Below are 24,278 nucleotides of genomic sequence, written 5' to 3'. Positions count from 1 at the left end.
GTTTTTGTGTGGACAAAAGCTTCATTTTCTAGAGTAAATTCCTAAGAGTGGTATTTCTGGGTCATACGGTAAATATATATTTCTTTTAAATTTTTGTACTTTTATTTTTTACATTTAGATCTATTGACCCATTTTAAGTTGATTTTTGTATAAAGTGTTACATTTAGGTTGAGGTTCATATTTTTGGACATATGAATGTACAAGTATTCTAACACCATCATATATTTAAAAAATTAAATTAAAAAGGTCTCTAGGGAATTCCCTGGTGGTCCAGCGGGTAAGACTCTGCACTCCCAATGCAAGGGGCCTAGTTCGATCCCTGGTCGGGGAACTAGACCCCGCATGTATGCCGCAACTAAGAAGTGTGCATGCTGCAACTAAGACCCAGCACAGCCAAAATAAATAAATAAATAAATAAAGTCTCTGAACATCACTATCACAGATAACAAAACATTGTAATAAAGTGTTTAAAAATTCCTGTTAACTTTTATCTTTGTTCTTAGAAAGAATCCTTAAAAAATGATCACTAGATGGACATGGAATTTTTAGAAACTTAAGCTATATTTAGGCTATATAATCGAGCATCTAGTGAGCATTATCTGTGTCAAAATAGACACCAAAAACAGTTTAGAACTTTTTAAAAAAAGAAGCTCCAAACTTTAGTTCAGAGACAAATTAACTTTATTGACACCATACTATAAACATATGTGCCTAGTGCAGGAGTAGGTACTGAATGTGAAATGAATGAATATACATTTTTTTCTATTCAAATGACTTAGTCCTTGTATTATTTCAGAACACCATTTACTCAACGTTACCCATTTAAGCAGAGGTGAAATAGTCTGTGAAAGCTTATGAACTGTCTTATCTTCTAACATACCTCTTTGTGCAACACCACCATCAACCAGTATCAACACCTTATGGGGAATACTTGGAATTGAATTGTATTAGAGAAAATATAATGGGTTGGCCCAAAAGTTCATTCTGGTTTTTCCACAAAATGTTATGAACTTTTGGGCGAACCCAATATAGACTGAAAACACTGCTCACAACAAGTTCTTAAGATGGAAGGTGTAAATGTTCAGGAGTATCTTTAAAATTGGGAGTTTTCACATAAAAATCCTGGCTTGTCATTTTCAGAGAAAAGCTGAATAATTTGGCACACCAGCCCATTTGGTAACGACTGGCTATAGCTGAGCTGCAACTGACCAGATGACACAGGGACAGGCTCTCTGTTGGTTTTACTTCCACTCTGGCCCACTGTGGGCGCCACTGTGGCCCACCTGGTTTTGGGACATGTGAGTCTGCAATGCTTACTAAACTCAACATGAGCTATAAGGTGGGTTGTACTTTAAAAGGTTTCCAGAACTTCAAATATTTTCTTACACTTATGCAGGGTTGTTCTTGGAAGGTTTGTTTGTTTGTTTATTTATTTATTTTTGAGGGTTTATTTTGGGTTTGTTTGTTAATGATAGTAACCAGTATTCATAAGAATTGGGTGAAATGGACAATCACAAACAAACTTTTTTTAAAAAAATTTTGTTTTTGGCTGCATTGAGTCTTCATTGCTGCACATGGGCTTTCTCTAGTTGTTGTGAGCAGGGGCTACTCTTTGTTGCGGTGCGTGTGCTTCTCATTGCGGTGGCTTCTCTTGTTGTGGAGCACAGGCTCTAGGCACGTGGGCTTCAGCAGTTGTAGCATGTGGGCTCAGTAGTTGTGGCTTGCGGGCTCTAGAGCACAGGCTCACTAGTTGTGGCGCACAGGCTTAGCTGCTCTGAGGAATGAGGGATCTTCCTGGACTAGGGATCGAACCCGTGTCCCCTGCATTGGCAGGTGGATTCTTAACCACTGCGCCAGCAGGGAAGTCCCACAAACAAACTTTTGGGAAGATAATTTTAAAGTATTTGGTAAAAACCTTAAAAATGTCAAAATCTTTTGATTTACCAATCCCATTTCAAGTAACTTATCTTAAGAGAAAATTAATGCTAATTAATAACAAGACAGCTACAAAGGTATACTTCTGAGTTCTTAAACCTAACTAGAAAAATCTAGGATATTGTTTATATAAGGCACAAAAATAAAAATATACAACTATTAACATCACAGTTTGCTTTTTCAAAAGCTTTTCATTCTCCCAAATGAACTCTCCCAGGGACTCCCTGTGAGATAAATACTGTCACAAAAAGATACTGTTCTTTGGAAAAAAAAATAGGTTACAAAAAAGTTAATGAGGGGCTTCCCTGGTGGCGCAGTGGTTGAGAGTACGCCTGCCGATGCAGGGGACGCAGGTTCGTGCCCCGGTCCCGGAAGATCCCACATGCTGCGGAGCAGCTGGGCCCGTGAGCCATGGCCGCTGAGCCTGCGCTTCCGGAGCCCGTGCTCTGCAACGGGAGAGGCCACAGCAGTGAGAGGCCCGTGTACCACAAAAAAAAAAAAAAAAAAAAAGTTAACGAAAAAGTAGTTTTAAAACTAGTTAATAAAACTGTGTACTTAAATATTATCACACACATTGGGACATATTTAGACAAATTTGTGGAAGGATAAATAACAGGGCATTAGTAGCAATTATTTCTAGGTGGGGGAATTATTTTTTTCCCGTTTATTATAATTTTAAAATATAAAATTTTCTATAATTAATATGCACTGCTTACATAATAAGAAAAATAATAGTGTTCCTATTTTTTTAAGAACAAAAAAATCCCTCTGGGTTAAAACAATTTTGGCAATTACACTAAAACAAACAAAAAATCACTACCAAAATCTAGGATTACATCCTGTGGCTAGATGTGACTCAGAATGGGCCAACCTTAGTCAAGGCCTATGTTTCAGGTATCTTCTTTACATTAAAAACAGGAAAGTTGGGGGACTTCCCTAGTGGTCCAGTGGGTAGGACTCCGCACTCCCAATATAGGGGGCCTGGGTTTGATCCCTGGTTGGGGAATTGGATTCCACATGCATGCCTCAACTAAGAGTTTGCAGGCCGCAACTAAGAAGTCCACGTGCTGCAACTAAAAAGATCCCACCCCACATGCCGCAACGAAGATCCTGCGTACTGCAGCTGGGACCCAGCACAGCCAAAATGAATGAATAAATAAATAAATAAAGGAATGAATAAATAAATATAAAAAAACCCAGGAAGTTGGTTAAAACAAACTACTATAGGACTTGGGGAGAAAATTTATTATAAAGTGTTTTTATTTTCAAATAGTCTCTATTATAAATTCCTCACTCAAACTTCTGGAATTTCCAGACTTCCCTGATGGTCCAGTGGTTAAGAATCCATCTTGCAATGCAGGGGACGCCAGTTCGATCCCTGGTTGGGGAACTAAGATCTCACATGCCACAGGGCAACTAAGCCTGCACATCACAACTAGAGAAAAGCCTGCGTACCACAACAAAGCAGAAGAGCCCTATGCCGCAACTAAGACCCGATGCAGCCAAATGAAAAAAAAAAAAAAAGTGTGGAATTTCATTCACTGTATATATACACTGGACAGGGGAGATTTAGAACTGGGATTAAATTCCATCATTGAGGCCTAGCTTGTACCCCTGCCCTTGAAACTATCAATCTCCCAAGTCTCTACCTGAAGATAAAGGGTCCATCTGGAACCATCGGCACCAGAGAAGAGCCCATCCAAACACTAAGATGTGAATTCACGGGCCACTGCTAATACTAACTCCATTTGATTAGATGATAGGCAAGTGCAGACAAGAAACAAAACTCTTGTTTAAGGAAGCACCACCTATTTATGGACGGTTTTCAAAAATAGAAAGAACATATTATGAAGTAAATATCAAAGATTTAACTAAATTCCCAAAGGTTTAGTCTTAATCCAACCACAGAAATTTCATTTATTCCACACCATGGAAGAATTTTCTTTACAACAGTAATTATTGCACTTGCCATATTTTCTACTTTTGCAATGTTTATTAACTAGAAATTGTGTCAGATTTTTATTCTGCTCATGTGACCTAGAGTTCCTTTACAGCTCTGTGTAGAAAAATAAGGCTTTAGTTCTTTCTTTCCTTTGGAGATTATTCGCTTCTCAGCCTGAGGCGGGCCAGGCTGGCCATCTCCTGGAGTGTCTGCTCTAGTGTACAGCACCTATACTTCCTATCCTGTGTGGCACCTTGATCTACTCATCACTGGGAACAGGTGACAGAGCTCGGAACTTATTTGTTACTTGTCAGAACACCAAAAGGTCTCTATAAAAACAGAACAAGGCATCTATGTAGATAACCCATATCTCATTAAGGATATGAGAGGGAATTTTTGGTAATACATGGTAACCTAAAAGTTCAGAAATGATTCTTGAAATTAATTTCATCTAGTTTCCTAAGAATCAAGGAATTCATTATAGAGATGACTGCTTTTCCTATATTAATTTTTACAGATACACAAATTCTTCATAATTCTCTATGAGACACTGAGGAATTTGGTATAAACTGAAACTTCTCATGGGCTCTAATGTACATTTCTCTACCCAGGAGGTGGGACCTTTGGTGTTTGAACATAGATTTGTTGTAGTTTATGGTGAATATGAGTGTTTTTAATTAGAGGCAACTACCTTCTAGAGCACTGCTTCCAAAGTTTGTTCCCCGAACTCTAGATTCTTGAGATGTTAAAGGGTAGTATGTGAAAAATGGTCCTGTAGTCAAGTCAATCTGGAACTTGGGGTTACTATTTTGTTTATTGTGGGACCTCTCAGAGTCTTGAGCACTGTAAAGCCCCAAGAAGATGGGGGAAGAGAAGCCATTCTAACAATGTTTTCTGAACTCATTTGACCAATTAGAACCTCTTTTCAAGGACCACCTGTTAACAATGTAGAGGCTAGTGTTAGAGAACTGTTAGGGGAGCTACAGTCTTAGTGTTTTTCACACCTTGTTCCTTGAACTTTTGGTGAGGTGAAGATTAAACAAAAAAAGCTTAACTTAACCCAATGTTAGTAAAGAGTAAGATGACAATTACAATTCTGCTGAAACAAAGTGCAGCAGTGGAAACCTTCCACCTCACTCCAATGAAGCATGGGGCTTTGAAGTGCTGATGTCAGGTGAAAAGCCAGGACAGTTCCAAAGCCACAAGGTTTGAAGACCACTGAGGAACTGCCCACTGCTTGGCACATAGTGGATGTACTGAATAAATTAATGAATGTACCACAACTTCCATTTAATTCAACTTTGGGGAGAAAATGTTATCTATTAACTTTTAAACTATAATACAGGGAGGGACTTCCCTGGTGGTTCAGTGGCTAAGACTCCATGCTCCCAATGCACAGGGCCCAGGTTTGATCCCTGGTCAGCGAACTAGATTCTACATGCCGCAACTAAGACCCAGCGCAGCCAAAGAAATAAATAAACAAATAAATATTAAAAAAAACAAAAACAAAAACAAAACCCAGGGAATTCCCTGGTGGTCTAGTGGTTAGGACTTGCACTTTCACTGCTGAGGGCCTGTGTTCAGTCCCTGTCAGGGAACTAAGATCCCACAAACCATGTGGCGAGTCCTAAATAAATAAATAAACTAAAATACAAAACAGAAAGGAAAAAAAGGCATTCTAGAAAAGCCTCTCATTTGGGTAATATTCCAAATGATGCTTAATGAGGGCTGTGCACCTAGCACCAATTACAGATCATAAATATATGCTTTGGTATTACAGGGTGCAAATCATCAGAGTACTTTTCAAAAACTAAATAAATTCCTAAGACCTAGCAGAGCCTGCAGGGTGGAAGAAGAGGCGTAAAACCTTTCCAGAACTACCTGCTACAGGCTAACTCCTGCAGTCCAAGATCATTTTCTCCCACAGTAATTTTACAGGAATAGAAAAAGAGCATTCTAAATTTTCTGAGGTAAGAAAATGTCTTTCCTTATCTTTTAGGCTTAAAATTATAAGGCATGTTTTCTTTTTGAACTACTTATTCCTGCTGGCCCTAGAGGTGACTTCCCCAGCCCACGAGCCCCCCTGAAGGTCTCCTCCTCCCTTTAGTTCTCCCACTCAGCATGCAGAGTCTCACCCTCTCATACTCATCCTTGGCTCTGCTTAGCATCTCCAGGATGTCGATGGGCCTGTGGTCACTGCAGCCGTTGGCCTGGCTGGGACTCTGCTTATCCCGAGCTGCTTGCTGGGACCGCCGTGTCTCCTCTTCTACCACACTACAGGAGGAGAACCAGGTTTTAGAAAGACTTCTTTTGATACAATCTGACCCAATAACTCTTTTGGTGCCCATCTTCCAAGGATACAGGAAGAATGCCACACGGTAACACTGTCCTCACAATACAAAACACAGAGCCTCAGTTACCCCATCCCAGGAGTATATGACTACATACTTCACCACCTCACTCATAACAGTACCAACCAATATATTTCACTGTCAGAAGGCCAAAAATACAGAATTCCTTTCCAGAGTGGGTAGAAGTAGGTACCATTAAAACTCTACTGAATTATCTCATTATCTCTCTCTCTTTTTTAAAAGCATCTCAAAATCAGTCAAACTAACTGGTGAAGTAAATTTGAAAATGGACAATGCCACCAAGACAAAGGAAGGCTGCACAGTTGAACAACCCCTGTGGAGATTGTGTACTGATAATGGGGTAGCAAGGAGAAAGATTAGCTTCTTGAAAACGGAGGTCACGTGAATCATCAAAAGTTAACGATAGCACTACAAGCAAACAAAAGATTTCCCTTGTTCTCTCCTTAAAAAATCACTAAGTGGGTGACAGAAGTTAGGGTGATTGTGGTGATGCTCTTTATTTTGATTGGTACTGCTTAAGCTAATTCTGCACTTGAAAATATATAAAGCATGAAAAGTCAAGGTCTAAGTCGAGGGTTGGGGTCTTCAAATCTATCTGAGGGGTTTCATTTCTTAGGAACTTCCTCTCTCCCCTGCCACGTATTAAAGTCTGAAGCAATTATAGCAAAATGTGAGAAACTGAAAGCTGGGTGGTGAGCACATGGATATTTTATTGTTTCTTATATTTTTCTTCAAGCTTGAAATAAAAGTAATAAATTTTAATATGGCAACTAGTCTTTTTTTCTTTTAAAGATCCATTCAGGTGGGCTTCCCTGGTGGCGCAGTGGTTGAGAGTCCGCTTGCCGATGCAAGGTACACGGGTTCGTGCCCCGGTCCGGGAAGATCCCACATGCCGCGGAGCGGCTGCGCCCGTGAGCCATGGCTGCTGAGCCTGCGCGTCCGGAGCCTGTGCTCCGCAACGGGAGAGGCCACGACAGTGAGAGGCACGCATACCGGGGGAAAAAAAAAAAAAAAAAGATCCATTCAGGTTTCAATCCCAACTGTAATGAATAGGCCTACCTGCCACGGGATATTATAGGTAGTCACAACTTGATAATCATATTAATTGAGAACTTTCAGACAGTGATGATGACAGGCAATACAACAGTTCAGTAGCAAAAGGTTTGTTTTTATGGACTAAGAGGAGTAGGACAACAACAGGCCACCCAGTGTCAGCTTACTCCGTCAAAACAGCCTGTCCAGGAACTCTCAGTAGTGTGTGTAGGATGGTTCCTTTATTTGAAAATACTGGGTTAAACAATATTAAACAGATTTTTTTTTTTTTTTTTTGTGGTACGCGGGCCTCTCACTGTTGTGGCCTCTCCCGTTGCGGAGCACAGGCTCCGGACGTGCAGGCTCAGCGGCCATGGCTCACCGGCCCAGCCGCTCCGCGGTATGTGGGATCCTCCCGGACCGGGGCACGAACCCACGTCCCCTGCATCGGCAGGTGGACTCTCAACCACTGCGCCACCAGGGAAGCCCCCAGATTTTTTTTTTAAACAGCAAAAACATTGAGTTTTTAACATGCTAAAATGTATTACGATTCTCCAAGGATGGGCTTACAGATTTCCCCAAATTTATTTGACCATAGAATCTTCTCTTGAAGCAGGATTCTTATTTGGAAAGTGCTGCTTTAAGGTAATGGTCGTTTCTCTATTTAGATTCTTACAGCTCTTAATAGGATTATTATTTATAAAACAAATGTAGAATCATGGACTTGATGGCAGACTGAAAGAAGACAGGCAGGCATGTGATATGAGGATCAGACCAATTAGAATAAATATTGTTTCATTTATATCCATACTAGTAATCAACTCCTGGGAAAGAAATACTGTATTGTGACAACTGTGAGGCCTGTTGCAAAGGAAAAAAAGACTGGAGAGATATACATTGGTTCTTTCTTTCTTTTTTTTTAAGATGTTGGGGGTACGAGTTTTATTAATTAATTAATTAATTTTTGCTGTGTTGGGTCTTTGTTTCTGTGTGAGGGCTTTCTCCAGTTGTGGCAAGCAGGGGCCACTCTTCATCGTGGTGCGTGGGCCTCTCACTATCGCAGCCTCTTTTGTTGCAGACCACAGGCTCCAGACGTTCAGGCTCAGTAGTTGCAGCTCACGGGCCCAGGTGCTCTGTGGCATGTGGGATCCTCCCAGACCAGGGCTCGAACCCATGTCCCCTGCATTAGCAGGCAGATTCTCAACCACTGCGCCACCAGGGAAGCCCCAACATTGGTTATTTCTTGATGGTAGATTACAAGCAATTTCACTTTCTTTTTTTGTACTTCTCTTCATTTTCCATAATTAACAGACACTCTTTTAATAATCAGAAAAAAAGAGTACTATTAAAAATGACTAATTAGTTAATACTTAGTTATAGGCCACATCAGCCTGAATCTACCTTTTTGCTCTCCTACATAGCTTCTCAGTTCTTATTAACACCTTTTGGAATAAATCAATTTTTTACTTGAAGAATTTTTATTATATCATGGCTGTCAAAACAGTGATAAGAACTAGATTTAACAGAATGGGCAATTACGGGCACTTTTATTTAGATGCACAATATGCCCAAAAGAGTTTTACCTGTATTTCTGATTAAGAGAGGTGATAATTCTGAAATATGTAGCAAATAGAGGCTGTATGCAGGCAAAGTTAGAGCAAAGAAAGATAAAGTAACCTTTTTATCTTTGGTGACCAGAACACCATTTATCACAAAGTTAATGTTAACATATTAGATATTCTCTTCAGCCATAAATAGGCCAGACACTTGAAAACTCACTATCAACAGTTTCATGAGGGCATTCACTAATCAGTTTCAATACCACCACTGCTTCTAGTAAAACAAGCTTAAAGCTTAAGCAAATGTCCCTCTTTTGGGCATTTCTAGTGAAGGAACCCTGAATGTCCTTCTTTTTCCTTTCTGCTTCCTGTTTCTATTTCCTCATCCTATTTCTAGGCTCAATACAATAGTTTCAGATAGGCCTTCAGTCTTCTGCTTTATCTACATTCTGAAGTCTTGCCTTAGATGTACCACCTGCCCTGAGAGAGAAAAAAGCTCAAAATGGTTTCCTGCAAATAGCTGTTAGTGCTGCAAGAGCCAGGTTCTCTCATTTTGGGCCCAAAAGCTCTCAATCTGCAGGAGAAAGTCTATATATTAATATATTCCAAAGCATAGATATTTAAGAAAAATATTCTGGATTTCAGGACAACCAAGAATCAACAAATCTTTGTCTTCTAAGTTATCAGAAGCTGCCTTTGCTGTCACTTTCAAAACTACAAAATAGTCAACTAAATGGGTTTGTAAAAAAAGTTTATTATCTTTTTTTTTTTAAGAGAAAAGTTGTTTTAAAAAGAAAGTCTGTTTCTAGAGGGCCAACAACACATTTTCAAACGAATGACACAAGTTCATATGGAACAATGTCCTTGGGGTACACACAGTAATAAACATGGCCTGCCAGTGGCTCATAGCTACAGCAAACAAAGCAGGAAGCAAATAAACATCCAATTGAGACATGTTAGCAGTCCTGGACTAAAACGTGGCCTTAGCCATGTGCACTTCTTTTAAAATGCAAATACACCTGGAACTGAGATTTTGGGCCTAACTATTTACACTTTTACAAGAATTAGTTTAAAATTAGACTGTTAAGGGCTTCCCTGGTGGCGCAGTGGTTGAGAGTCCGCCTGCCAATGCAGGGGATACGGGTTCGTGCCCCGGTCTGGGAAGATCCCACATGCCGCGGAGCGGCTAGGCCCGGGAGCCATGGCCGCTGAGCCTGCGCGTCCGGAGCCTGTGCTCTGCAACGGGATAGGCCACAGCAGTGAGGGGTCCGCGTACCACAAAAAAACCCAAAAAAACAAAAACAGAAATTAAGACTGTTTTCCCCCAAGCATGTAGGTAAAAACCTTGCAGGAGAGCAAAGGGAATTTTGATATGACAGAGGGGAGCCTTCAAAGCTCTAAGCAAGGCTTAGAGCCTTAGTTAAGTGAATTGTACTTGCTTAGAGCCTTATGCAGAGGTCTGCATTTCTGAGGAGATTCAGGCAAAAATTGCAAAGGAAACATAAGTGCACCAGAACTCGCTGCCCACTGCAACAGTTTGTCCAGAGCTCTGTAGCACCTCAGGGCCCTCTAGCACCTAAGTGTCTTGGGCTCCCAGAAACCAGAATGGCAATACCAGCAATACAGATAAGCCACATGAGGGATGGCTTCTGTGGGCCAGTCTGAGAAAGGTCAATGAACCATCCCTCAGAACATCAATCCAATGAAAATTACTTTCCAAATTCCAAGATTCTGGTTTATAAGAACCTTCCTGGAACATAATCCATTAGAGGATTGGGGACTACTAAACCTAGAATCTGTGTCAAAAACAAGTTCTCTTAAAGGAAGTAGCCACGGATGAGTGCAGAAGTTCTCTATCAGTTACTGAACACAGTTCCACCTGCTATGGTGGAAATCTGGAGAGAACCTAAGTCAGATCCACTGCATGTGATGGTTAGGCTGTGCACTGGATATAGACGATACCCTCTGGAGCTAGGCAGTTTAATGGCTCTAATGTTTAACAGTTAAATTATGATCTGTCTGCAGGACTGAATACAATGCAGTCGTTATAAATACTAGAATGCCCTGGAAAAATGCTGTTGACATGAAAAGTAGGATGTACAGTATGATCTTACTTTTTTAAGTGTAAAGAAAAAAGTGTTGCTTGCCATTCCAGTTCAAGAAACATCAAGCCTATAGCTACTGCAGTTGCCCACAGAGAGTGCGCCCTGAGAGGAATTCAGAATGGAGAAAAACAGGAAACATTCTGTGCTTTGGATATACTGGTCCTTAGATTAAGATGCATATCTAAGGAATCATTTCAATGACCCCAGATTCTTGCATCTTCCCATACATAGAAAAGCACTAAAATCATCAACTTGAGGTGTCTGTTCTTGCTATTGGCAGTAATCTTTTGATGCTTGACTACATGTTCTTCTCAGCAAAAAAGTTCATATATCCTCATTCTTTTGGCATTCCATTCTCTAGCTCGTTTTTTTTTTTTAAAGTATTTTAAAATTCTTTTTACTATTGCTGAGGGTCATATTTTGAATTCTTTTTTTTCTTACCTTTTTGGTTTAAAAACAAAGTAGTCTTTAGCTGGTTTCAGTTATGTAAATATATTTTTTCCTATGATATTTTCCTCTTGGTGGTAACATCTTAAGTAGATGATTTTTTTCTGATGTATATATATATATAAAAAAACAGTTCATATATATCCTGGCTCCTCCTTTACCTCTTGGGAGCAGTTCCTCAGAGCTCTCTGAGAGGCTATCTCCCAGGCTATAGCACTCAGTAAGGTCACTGAAAAAAAATTAACTCACAACTTTTATGTTGTGCATTGTTCTCTCAGTGGACATAAGAAACAATCACACACATCAACCCAAGGTACACGTAAAGAAAAAGACTAGAATGAATCAGACAAAAACGGTAATGCTAGTAGTAGTAGGATTATAGATAATTTTAGATTTCTTTAAGCTTTGCTGCCTTTTTCAAAACTTTGACAGTAACAGGAAATCAGGGGAAAATACATGAGTTAGTGGATTCCAGTAACAAAGAGAAAGGGGAAAAGTCATTTTTTCATCTCCCATATATCACTAATTAAATCTATGGTGTAAACAGAAATACTTACTCGGCCATGAGTTTGGCTATGCGGTGACAGTCATTCTTGTCATAAAACCAGATACTGTATATTGACACTTGAAAAACAAAGAAAAAAAATAAGGGGAAATGAGGTTTCAATACTTGGGTAATATGTAAGTAATATATTATCACCATAAAATGTCACAGAATTTACCATGAGGACCTCAAACTGCTAACAGTTACTTTAAAGAAAAAAAAAAAGCCTCCCCGCAAACTGTTTAATAATAAAATTATAAATAAAATTAGGACAGCTAAAATATTCAGATGAAAATTGCAAAAATAGTTGGTTTTAGACATCATTACCAGATCTCGAGCTTAAGATGCCACTAAAGTACAAGATAAACTTTTACGTATTATCAAGAAAAAAAATGCTGCCAATTAAACTAAGAATTAACATTGATTGTGTGGAAAGGGAACGTTGCCTACCATTCCAGTAAATATCGTATGTTGCCCTAGCCTGCCATCAAGCCATCAGCCACTGCAGCCCCTCCACCGCCCCCATGGTGAGCCCTAAGGCAACTTCAGGATGGAGACAAACAGCAAACACTGTGCGCTCTGGATACTGGCCCTAGATAGTTGCATATCTAAGATGCTTATCTAAGGAATAATTTCAATGAGCCCAGACCTTGCATCTTCCGGTACACACAAAAGCACAAAAATCATTAACCTGAGGCATCTGTTTTTTGTGATTAGAAGTAATATTTTGATGTTCAACTACATGTTTTCAGCAAAAACTCCTACATACCCTGGCTCCTCCCTTACCTCTTGGGAGCATTCTTCAGTTATCTGAGAAGCTATCTCCTGGGCAATAGTCCTCAGAAAGGTCTCAATAAAATTTAACCTGCAACTTTTAGGTTTTGTTTTTCTTCACTTGATAATTGTAAAATGCTTTCCAAATTGACAGTCAAATGTGGGGAAAAAGGTGTCTTAATTGTTGAAAACCATGTTCCAAAAACAAACACCAGAATCTTTTTATGAGTCTCTTGAAGTTTAAAAATATAAAATTAATACCATGTTATGGTAAAAACAAAGCTTCAAAAAACAAACATCAACTCCAGACCCATCCTATGATCGGACTCTATTCACACGTGAAATAGAAGTGCCCAGGCTGTGCTCCATATCACACTTCTTTTCCAATCTTTTATTCCCAGTATGGTGATGACCACTAAGAAAGCCCCCACAAAACACTGAAACAAGCTCCTGCTGTATCGCACAGGGAACTATATTCAATATCCTGGTATAAACCATAATGAAAAAGATAATAAAAAAGAATGTATACATGTATATAGCTGAGTCACACTGCTGTACAGAAGAAATTAACATCGTAAATCAATTATACTTCAATAAAAAATAAAAACACTGGTGAATGGATAGATGAACTTTATTATAAAGATGACTAAATATAAAACTACTGTACATACTTTAAAAAAAATTAATTTATTTCTATTTATTCATTTTTGGCTGTGTTGGGTCTTCCTTGCTGCATGCAGGACTTCTCTAGTTGCGGTGAGTGGGGGCTACTCTTCGTTGCGGTGCGCAGGTTTCTCATTGCGGTGGCTTCTCTTGCTGTGCAGCACGGGCTTCAGTAGTTGTGGCTTGCGGGCTCTAGAGCACAAGCTCAGTAGTTGTGGTGCATGGGCTTAGTTGCTCTGCAGCATGTGGGATCTTCCCAGACCAGGGCTCAAACCCTTGTCCCCTGCATTGGCAGGCGGATTTTTAACCACTGCGCCACCAGGAAGTACAAAACTACTGTAGGTGCTTTTTAAAAAAATTTTATTTTATTTATTTATTTTAAAATTTTGGCTGTGTTGGGTTTTCGTTGCTGCGTGGGCTTTCTCTAGTTGGGGTGAGTGGGGGCTACTCTTCGATGCGGTGCATGGGCTTCTCACTGAGGTGGCTTATCTTGTTGAGGAGCCTAAGGCTTCAGCTCTAGGCTCTCTTGTTGAGGAGCACAGGGCTTCAGTAGTTGTGGCACATGGGCTCAGTAGTTGTGGCTCGCGGGCTCAGTAGTTGTGGCTTGCAGGCTCTAGAGCACAGGCTCAGTAGTTGTGGTGCACGGGCTTAGTTACTCCGTGGAATGTGGGATCTTCCCAGATGAGGGCTCGAACCTGAGTGCCCTGCATTGGCAGGAGGATTCTTAACCACTGCGCCACCAGGGAAGCCCCAGATACTTTCTGAATTTATTTTTTTTACTTGAACTTTTAATTTTTGTACAATTTTTAAAGGTTACTTTCCATTTACAGTTATTACAAAATTCTGGCTGTATTCTCTGTGTCATACATATAAATACTTTCTGGATAAGGTAGATATACTGAATATATAAGTCAAAATAAACATAGCGATAGGCATGGCTCATTGCTACCATGTGCACCCACTGTGACACAGCACATCCCAGGTTGCACCCCCTTTTCATACTTACTGTGACTCTCTGGCACAGGAAGGGCAGATATGCTTTTATTTTTTTAAGTTAAACTTTTAGTTTTGAAATAATTGTAGCTTAACATGCAATTGCAAAAAATAAACAAGAGATCCTGTGTGCACTTTAATTTGTTTCTTCCAGTGGTAACATTTTGCAAAACTATAACATAATATCACAGCCAGACTACTGACATTGATAAAATCAAGATACAGAACATTTTGGGACTTCCCTGGTGGCCAGTGGTTAAAACTCTGCCCCCCCCCCCCCAATGCAGGGGGCCCAGGTTTGATCCCTGGTCAGGGAACTAGATCCCACGTGCATGCCACAACTAAGAGTTCACATGCCACAACTAAGAAGCCTGGAAGCCACAACTAAGGAGCCCACCTGCCGCAAGTAAGACCCAGTATAACCAAATAAATATTTTTTTAAAAAAAGATACGGAACAGGGCTTCCCTGGTGGCGCAGTGGTTGGGAGTCCGCCTGCCGATGCAGGGGACACGGGTTCGTGCCCTGGTCCGGGAGGATCCCACATGCCGCGGAGCGACTAAGCCCGTGAGCCGTGGCCGCTGGGCCTGTGCGTCCGGAGCCTGTGCTCCGCAGCGGGAGAGGCCACAGCAGTGAGAGGCCCGCATACCGCAAAAAAAAAAAAAAAAAGATACGGAACATTTCTGTACCCACAGGGATCCCTGTTGCCCTTTTATTGCCACACCCATCTCCCTTGGTACCCCTCCCCCATCTCTGACTCCTGACAAGCACACTAATCTGTTCTCCATTTCTATAATGTTGCCATTTCAAGAATGTATTGTAAATGGAATCATAGAGCATGCAACTTCTTGCGACTCACTTTTCTGTCTCAACGTAATTCTCTGGACATTCATCTAAGTTGTTGCTTGCATCAATAGTTTGTTCTCTTTTTTGCTGAATAGTATTTCATGGTATGGATGTACTAGTTTATTTAACCATTTTATCCACTGAAGAACATCTGGAGTGTTTCCAGTTTTTGGCCATTATGCATAAAGCTGCTATGTTCGGGTACAGGTTTTTGTGAACCTAACTTTTCCTTTCTCTGGGTTAAACGTCCAAAAGTACAGTTACTGAGTCACAGTAGTTGCACGTTTTTTAAAGAGAAACTGTTAAACTGTTTTCCAGTTTTACAGCGGATGACACATGTAGTCTCTCTGCATCCTTGCCAGCATTTGTTGTTCTATTTTTAACTTTATGCATTCTGATAGGTGCATAGTGGTATCTCATGGTGGTTTTAATTTACATTTCCCTAATGGCTAATGTTACTGAACGTCTTTTCATCTGCTTGTCATCTGTATATCCTCTTTAGACAAATGTCTGTTTATGTCTTTTGCCCCAATGGATTGTTTTGTAAACTGTTGAGTTGAGAGTTCTTCATATACTCAATATACCATTCCTTTGTCAGACTTGTGGTTTGAAAATATTTTCTCCTTTGTCTGTAGTTTTTTTTTTTTTCATCCTCTTCATGAGGTCCTTCCAGAGCAAAAGTTTTTAATTCTGACAAGGTACAATTTATGAGTTTTTCCTTTAATGGATTATGCTTTTGATGTCAAGTCTAAAAACTCTTTGCTGACCCTCAGATTCAAAATCTTATCCTGGGCTTCCCTGGTGGCACAGTGGTTAAGAATCTGCCTTGCCAATGCAGGGGACAAGGTTTCCAGCCCTGGTCCAGGAAGATCCCACATGCTACAGAGCAACTAAGCCTGTGCACCCCAACTACTGAGCCTGCGGTCTAGAGCCCGTGAGTCACAACTACTGAAGCCTGAGCTCCTAGAGACCGTGCTCTGCAACAAGAGAAGCCACTGCGATGAGACGCCCATGCACCGCAATGAAGAATAGGCCCTGCTATCTAGAGAACGCCTACACGCAGCAATGAAGACCCAAAGCAGCCAAAGGTAATATAAATAAAATAAATAAATTTAAAAAAATTTTTTATCCTGTTTTTTCCCTAAAGGGTTTATAGTTTTACATTTAAAATGGTGATCCATTTTGAAGTTTTTTTGGGGAAAAAAAGGTTTAGGTTAAGGTTCTTTATTTTTCTTTTTGGTGCAACTGTTCCAGTATTATTTGTTGAAAATGCTCTCTTCTATTGAGAAAGCTTTTGTACCTTTGTCAAATAACAGTTGGGCATATTTGTGTGTGTCTATTTCTGGATTCTTTATTCTGTCCTATTTATTTGTTTATCCCTCTACCAATACCACATCATCTTGATTGCTGCAGCTATATATAGGCTTTAATATTGGGAGGAATAATTCCTCCCACTTTATGCTTCTTTTTCCAAGTTTGTTTTAGCTTCTAGGGTCTGTGTCTTTCCATATAAATTTTAGAATAAGTTTGTCTATGCCTACAAAAATCCTTGCTGGGATTTTGACAGGACTTGGGAAGAGCTGACATCTTTACTATGTCAAGTCCTTCAATGCACAAATATAGCACATCTCTCCATTTATTTAGGTTTTGATTTCTTTCATTTTGTAATTTTCAGCACACATACCCTGTATATTTTTTGTTATGTTTACCCTAAGTATTTAATTTTCTTTGTAGAGATTATGAATGGTATTGTTTTTAACTTGGGTTTCCACAGGTTCATTGTTAGTATGTAGAAGTTTGACTGATTTTTGTGTGTTGATCTTGTATCCTCAGACCTTACCAAACTCACTTATTAGTTCTAGGAGTTTATACATAGACAATCATGTCATTTGTGAATAGAGACAGTTTTATTTCTTCTTTTCCATCTGTAGCCCTCTTCTTTTTTCTTTTTTGCCTTATTGCAGTGGCTAGATCTTCTAGTGCTATGTTGAATAGCAGTGATGACAATGGATATCCTTGTCTTGTTTTCAATCTTAGAGGGAAAACATTCAGCCTTTCACTTATGATATGGTGGATTAGAGTCACTGATTTTTAATATTGAACCAGCTTTGCAGATTTGGAATAAGGCCCATTTGGGCATAATTTATATTTCTTTTCTATATATTGTTGGCTTTGCTAATATTTGGTTAAGGATTTTTTTCATCTAAGTTCATGAGAGACACTGGTTTGTGGTTTTCTTTTTTTTTGTACTGTCTTTGTCTTGTTTGGGTATTAGAGTAAATACTGGTCTTACACAATCAGTTGAGAAGAGTCCCTTCCTTTTCTGTTTTCTGGAACAAACTGTGTAAAATTAGTGTTAATTCTTCTTTGAATTCTCCAGTAAAACCATCTGGGCCTGGAGATTTCTTTTTCGAGAGCTTTAAAATTATGGATTCAATTTCTTTCATGGCTATAGGACTACTCATGTTATCTATTTTATCTCGATTGAGTTTTGCAGTTTGTTGTTTTCAAGGAATTGGTCCATTTCTTCTAAGTTGTCAAGTTTATGAGTATAAAGTTGTTAATAGCATTCTCTTATTACAGAGGATGTGTAGTGACATTGTAAGCAGATACGGTAGGAGGTCCCAGGAGAAAGAGAACCAGGCACAGCTTTCTTGACAGAAGAGAAGCCATTTTTGGCCTAAGACATTTTGTGATCTAAGCCTGGCCACCATGCTTGCCCCTGAACAGGTCCCAGTAACTAATGATCTTAAGGGAACAAAAGAATGCAGAAACAACTATTACCAGGCAAGAGAAGTAACAATAACAAAGATAACATATCAGTCTTAGACTCCCTGTTCTGTTTCAGTAAGACTAGCCTGAAAAGCTCAACCACCAGATCAATTGAAACCTAAGGAATGATGATGTTGACCTTTCCTGACCCTCGTGACTTCAATCATCTAGAAGCTTGGACTCTGTGCACCACTCAAGCCCCTTCATGAATATGCATGTATCCTTAGCTTAAAACTCCCCCAATTTTGCTGTTCGGGGAAACCCTGCTTTGGAAAGGCCAGTAGTTCTTAATTGCTGCAAGTAATAATAAATCCTTCCTTCTACTGATCTTTGGCTTGGTTTTGTCTTTTGGCTTGACACCCACCAAGAGGCAAACCCAGTTTTGGGGTAACAACGTCCACTATTTCATTCCTGATATTGGTAATCTGTGTCATGTTTTTGCTTTTGTTAGTCATTACTAAAGGTTTACCAATTTTATTGACTTTTTCAAAGAACCAACTTTTTGTTTCATTGGTTTTTCTCTATTTTCATCTTTTCAATGTCACTGATTTTTCTGTTCTCATCTTTGTTCTTTCCTTACTTCTGTATGCTTTGAGTTATTTTATTTTGTTCTTATTTTCCTAATTTCTTGAGGTGGGAATTTAGTAGACTCCCAGGCAGTGTTGCTTTAAGGGGTGAGAGAAGTTTCCCATGGCTAGGCCATCTGGTATGCCTTTAGTGGGGAGCCTCTGACCTTCAGAGATGAACACTGCTTTCCCAGGCCAGGCTGGTTGTGATGTGACTCCTCCCCTGCTCCCACCACACCTTCATGAAAAGGAGGGAACATAGTACCTCAGTGGCCACTTATTGTCAGTAGGGCTTCCAATCCTTCCTGCCAGTTTTGCTGGGCTCACCTGGTATTGTTGGCAGGACTCCCATTTGACCTGGAAGAGGAATAAGCCTAACTGGGGCACCCTACTTTGCTACAATGGAGGTCAAGAAACACCAGGCCTGGGTCCCCTTCTTCTGTTGGGTGGGAGGGTTGTAAGACAACATGCTGCTGTGTTGTTCTTTGAGTTCTGGGTCCTGCACCAGATCATCTTTCTCTTTCTACTGTTCAGAGTTTTCCTGATTGTCTTTTGTGTTACTTCTGGTTTTTATAGTTGTACTTAACAGGGTAGAAGCAAAGAAAGACAAATCTATGCCATTTTGTTTGGATCAGAAGTCTCATTATGTATGCTTACGGATAGAGAACTGAAGCTCATGGAAAGACTACATGACATTAATAAATCAGAAAAATAGCCTTATAACTAGAACTCAGGTCTTCTCATTTCTAGGCCAATAATCTTGCCACTATACACCCAATGCCTCATTAGTTGAAATAGCATAAAATATTTTGTAGGGCTTCCCTGGTGGTGCAGTGGTTGGGAATCTGCCTGCCAATGCAGGGGACACGGGTTCGAGCCCTGGTCTGGGAAGATCCCACATGCCGTGGAGCAACTAAGCCCGTGAGCCACAACTACTGAGCCTGCACGTCTGGAGCCTGTGCTCCGCAACAAGAGACGCCACGATAGTGAGGCCCGTGCACCACGATGAAGAGTGGCCCCCACTCGCCGCAACTGGAGAAAGCCCTCGCACAGTAACGAAGACCCAACACAGCCAAAAATAAATAAATTAATTAAAAAAATATTTTGTAGGATCAAAAAAGTTAATGAGCTTCAATTATGCTTGAAGACTAAAGCAACACATAAAAGAATAAAGTATAAATAATTGAATAAGTTAAAAATTATACACTAAAAGACTGACAGAATATAGAAAATATAAATGCCAGCACAAGAAACTTTAAATAAATTAAAAATCCATTTTTATATCTACGATTTTAATTTCATAAACACACATTAACATATATTGATATTACCAATACACATTCATTTAGAAAGCCCCTGTTAATAAAAGCTTTTTAAAAAAATTAAGGTATAAATGACATATTATATTAGTTTCAGGTGTACAGTGCAATGACTTGATATTTGTGTATACTGCAAAATAATCACCACAAGTCCAGTTAACATCCATCACCATACAGTCACAAAAAATTTTTTGTTCTTGTGATGAGAACTTTTAAGATCCACTCTCTTAGCTACATTCAAATATACAGTACAGTACTATTAACCATAGTCACCATGCTGTACATTACATTCTCATGACTTATTCATTTTATAACTGGAAGTTTGTACATTTTGACTTCCCTCGCCCATTTTACCTACCCATCTCAGGCAACCACCAACCTATTCTCTATACCTATGATTTCCGTTTTTGTTTGATTCCACATATAAGTGGGCTCATGTGGTATTATTTTCTCCGTCTGACTTATTTCACTTAGCATAATGCCCTCAAAGGCCATCCAAATGGAAGATTTCATTCTTTTTTATGGCTGAATAATATTCCACTGTGTGCTCAGTTTTCCCAATACCATTTATCAGAGACTGTTCTTTCCCCATTGTGTATTCTTGGCTTCTCTGTCATAAGTTAATCAGCCATACATGCCTGGGTTTATTTGTGGGCTATTCTGTTCCTTTGGTCTATGTGTGTTTTTATGCCAATACCATATTGTTTTGATTACTACAGCTTTATAATATAGTTTGAAATCAGGGAGGGTAATGCCTCCAGCTTTGTTGTTCTTTCTCAAAATTGCTTTGGCTCAGGACTTCCCTGGTGGTCCAGTGGTTAAGAATCCACCTTCCAATGAAGGGGACATGAGTTCAAGCCCTGCAGGGAACTAAGATCCCACATGCTGTGGGGCAACTAAGCCTGTGTGCTCTGGAGCCTGAGTGCCACAACTAGAGAGCCTGTGTGCTGCAACTACTGTGCCTGCAGGGTCTAGAGCCTATACATCACAACTAGAGCCCTGCCCGCCGCAACAAAGAGCCTACGTGCTGCAAGGAAAGATCTCACATGCCTCAGCTAAAGACGTGATGTAGCCAAATAAATAAAATATTTAAAAAAACCGATTGCTTTGGCTCTTCAGGGTCTTTGTGGTTTCATACAAATATTAGGATTGTTTGCTCTATTTTGGTGAAAAATGTCATTGGAATTTTGATAGGGATTGCACTGAATCTGTAGATTGCTTTGGGTAGTATGGACATTTTAATGCTATTAATTCTTCCAATCCATGAGCATGGGATATCTTTTTTTTCTTTTTATAAATTTATTTATTTATTTATTTATTTTTGGCTGCATTGGGTCTTTGTTGCTGTATGCGGGCTTTCTCTAGTTGCGGCCACCAGGGGGCTACTCTTCGTTGCGGTGCACGGCCTTCTTATTACAGTGGCTTCTCTTGTTGTGGCACATGGGCTCCAGGCGTGCGGGCTTCAGTAGCTGTGGCGTGCAGGCTCTAGAGCACAGGCTCAGTAGTTGTGGGGCACGGGCTTGGTTGCTCCACAGCATGTGGGATCTTCCCGGACCAGGGCTCAAACCCATGTTTTCTGCGTTGGCCGGCGGATTAACCACTGTGCCACCAGGGAAGTCCCAGGAATATCTTTTTATTTATTTGTGTCTTCTTCAATTTCTTTTCAAAAATAAATTTATTTATTTATTTATTTGGCTGCATTGGGTCTTTGTTGCTGCGTGCAGGCTTTCTCTAGTTGCGGTGAGTGGGGGCTACTCTTTGTTGCAGTGTGTAGGCTTCTCATTGCGGTGGCTTCTCTTTTTTCAGAGCATGGATTCTAGGCGTGCAGGCTTCAGTAGTTGTGGCACATGGGCTTAGTTGCTCCGCGGCACGTGGGATCTTCCCGGACCAGGGCTCGAACCTGTGTCCCCTGTATTGGCAGGCAGATTCTAAACCACTGTGCCACCAGGGAAGTCCAATGTGTCTTCTTCAATTTCTTTGATTAATGCCATAGTTTTCAGTGTACACTGAAAGCTATTTTAATGGCGAATTTTTTGTTTCACCCTGAATTAAGGTCATTATATTCTATAAAAGACTTCATGGCCAATCACAACTTTAACAGTTTCTTTTCAATGGAAATAAAAGTTTAATTGGCTTTTATATTGCCATTGTAGAGTTAGATAAAACAGTGATATACAGAGTAAGTGAATGGTTTCATTTTAATCAATGAAGATCATGAACATGGATTTTTTTTCCCTACTCTGTTCACAAGGGGGTTTCTCTGACCCCACATCTGGCCATGCGTCCTACCATGAGGCAGCCCAGGCTTGCTTTTGTTTTCTGAGCCGTCAGCCTGCTGTGAATATTTCCCTGTGTTTGGAATCCATGTTCATCACCCTTCTTCTGTTCACAGAACTTCAAAACACTACCAATGCTTCAAACAGAGTTAACACCCTTGAATAACAGATAATTCTGGAATATTTTATGTGATGTAGGTCGACAGATTAAACTTAACTTTGACATCCCAACGGAAGAAGCACAGAAGCAACCTTGTTACAGAGGAGATAACTGCTAAGCATTATCTACCGCTGGCTCTAAGTTATGTTCCTTGCAGCTAAGAACTGCTCCAACATAGAGTAAATTGGATGGGGGTTCTGAAAAGACTTCGTATATGGCAATCACACACAACTACCTTTCTCTAAATATGCCTCATCTGACCTTGGCTAAAGAACACACAAAATACAAGAGGCCAAATATAAAAGACACCAATATTTCTCTAATAGACACCCCATACAACTTAGAGTGAGGAGGAAAAAGGATGATATGCAACACATCAGGCTCAGAGAGGAACACACTATTTCTGGGGGCTAAGCAGAGGCATTTAAGTATGTTTTCATAGGGGATTTGCAAACCAAACTCTTAAGAAAGAATTCCATATCAATAATCAAAGTAAGTCCACCCGAGCTGTCAACTTACTTTGACAAATTTTTACTTAAGTCCCACCCCCTTTCCTTTGAAGAAATACACTATAATTTAGAAATAAGATGCACACTTTGCACACTTGTACATTATCAAGTAAACGGCCAAAAAAGAGTCAAACACTTTCAAAGGCATGCTGCAGAAGAAATAAAGATAAGGAAGCCATAATGATAGCTTAATGGGTAAAGGATAAGAGTCACACTCGATTCTGCCAAAAGCAGACCTGTAGAGGTTCAGACACGCATCAAAGAATCAGCTCTGTCTGCCAACATATCAAATGCTCAGTGCATGCAATTGGCAAGGAGGCCCAGGGAGCTGCCACTGAGCCTGTCACTGTCACTGGTGAGGAAAGACAGACAAGTTCACCAGATAGCTAAAACCATGGAAGACCTTGTCTCTAAACCAAAGTATTCTTCCCTCAAGAGAACTTACACTCTAAGGCCCAACACATTTTGCCAACAATTTGCTTGCTGAAACATCTTTATTAATTATACCACAGAGGATTTAGGGATTTGGCAATACTGTATAATTTTGCTATGGTAAATAATGGCATCCTGTTTTATAAGTGGCTTTTCTCAATATGAAAGCAAATTATTTAGTTATTAGACACCCAACACATATCATGGCTGCTAACCATTGTCCCAAGTAAGTCATGCTGTTACTGAAGAGTTAGGGGGTGTGACAGGACATTTAAACACCTTTATGTTGTACTTCCATAAAAAATAGCAAAGTGCAGAAAAGTATATTCAAAATTAAACATTTCCATTGCTTTTCTTTTTACAACTTAAAAAAAATTTATTTATTTTATTTATTTTTAGCTGCATTGGGTCTTTGTTGCTGTGTGCGGGCTTTCTCTAGCTGCAGTGCACAGGCTTCTCATTGTGGTGGCTTCTCTTGTTGCAGAGCACGGGCTCTAGGCACGCAGGCTCAGTAGTTGTGGCTCGCGGGCTCTGGAGCGCAGGCTCAGTAGTTGTGGCGCATGGGCTTAGTTGCTCTGCAGCATGTGGGATCTTCCCAGAACAGGGCTCGAACCCGTGTCCCCTGCATCGACAGGCGGATTCTTAACCACCACCAGGGAAGTCACCAGGGAAGCTCTCCATTGCTTTTCTTTTTTTCCCATTGCTTTTCAAGTGACAGCCCTTTTCTTTTGAAAGTATGAAAAATACAACCGACAAAGATTAAAGTTATTGGATTATTTAATATTGATAAATTTTAAAAAGCTGAAGGGCAAGATGTCCATTTCCCTAGAGAGTCCTGTTTGAAGATCCAGGAGCCAATTATGATTTGATATTATACCTCATTTTGCTTATCATCTGCAGTAGCTTATGGCACACACAAGATCAAGGAAACCCAAATTAATCTGGAGCCTTTATAAAATCCCTTGAGACTTCTAGAGATTCTGTGAACTGTCACAAAAACAGAGCTGGGAATCACTCTCATGCACACTGTCTTT

The 24,278-nt window shown here is 40.0% G+C and overlaps 1 protein-coding gene across 1 annotated transcript in view; it reads right to left on the bottom strand.

Moving 5' to 3' along the window:
- The window catches only part of DCP1A (decapping mRNA 1A), a 59,798-nt gene that overhangs the window by 17,200 nt on the left and 18,320 nt on the right, over positions 1 to 24,278 (bottom strand). Inside the window, exons 4-5 of the mRNA XM_059076009.2 lie at positions 11,950 to 12,016; positions 6,013 to 6,151 (exon numbers count right to left, since the gene is read on the bottom strand). Of these exons, the coding sequence (XP_058931992.1) occupies positions 6,013 to 6,151; positions 11,950 to 12,016 (206 nt within the window). The remainder of the gene's footprint in view (positions 1 to 6,012; positions 6,152 to 11,949; positions 12,017 to 24,278) is intronic.

This window comes from Kogia breviceps, chromosome 10 (genome assembly GCF_026419965.1).
Source record: "Kogia breviceps isolate mKogBre1 chromosome 10, mKogBre1 haplotype 1, whole genome shotgun sequence".
In the NCBI taxonomy this organism is placed as follows: domain Eukaryota; kingdom Metazoa; phylum Chordata; class Mammalia; order Artiodactyla; family Physeteridae; genus Kogia; species Kogia breviceps.
This window is presented reverse-complemented; position numbering and strand designations above follow the sequence as displayed.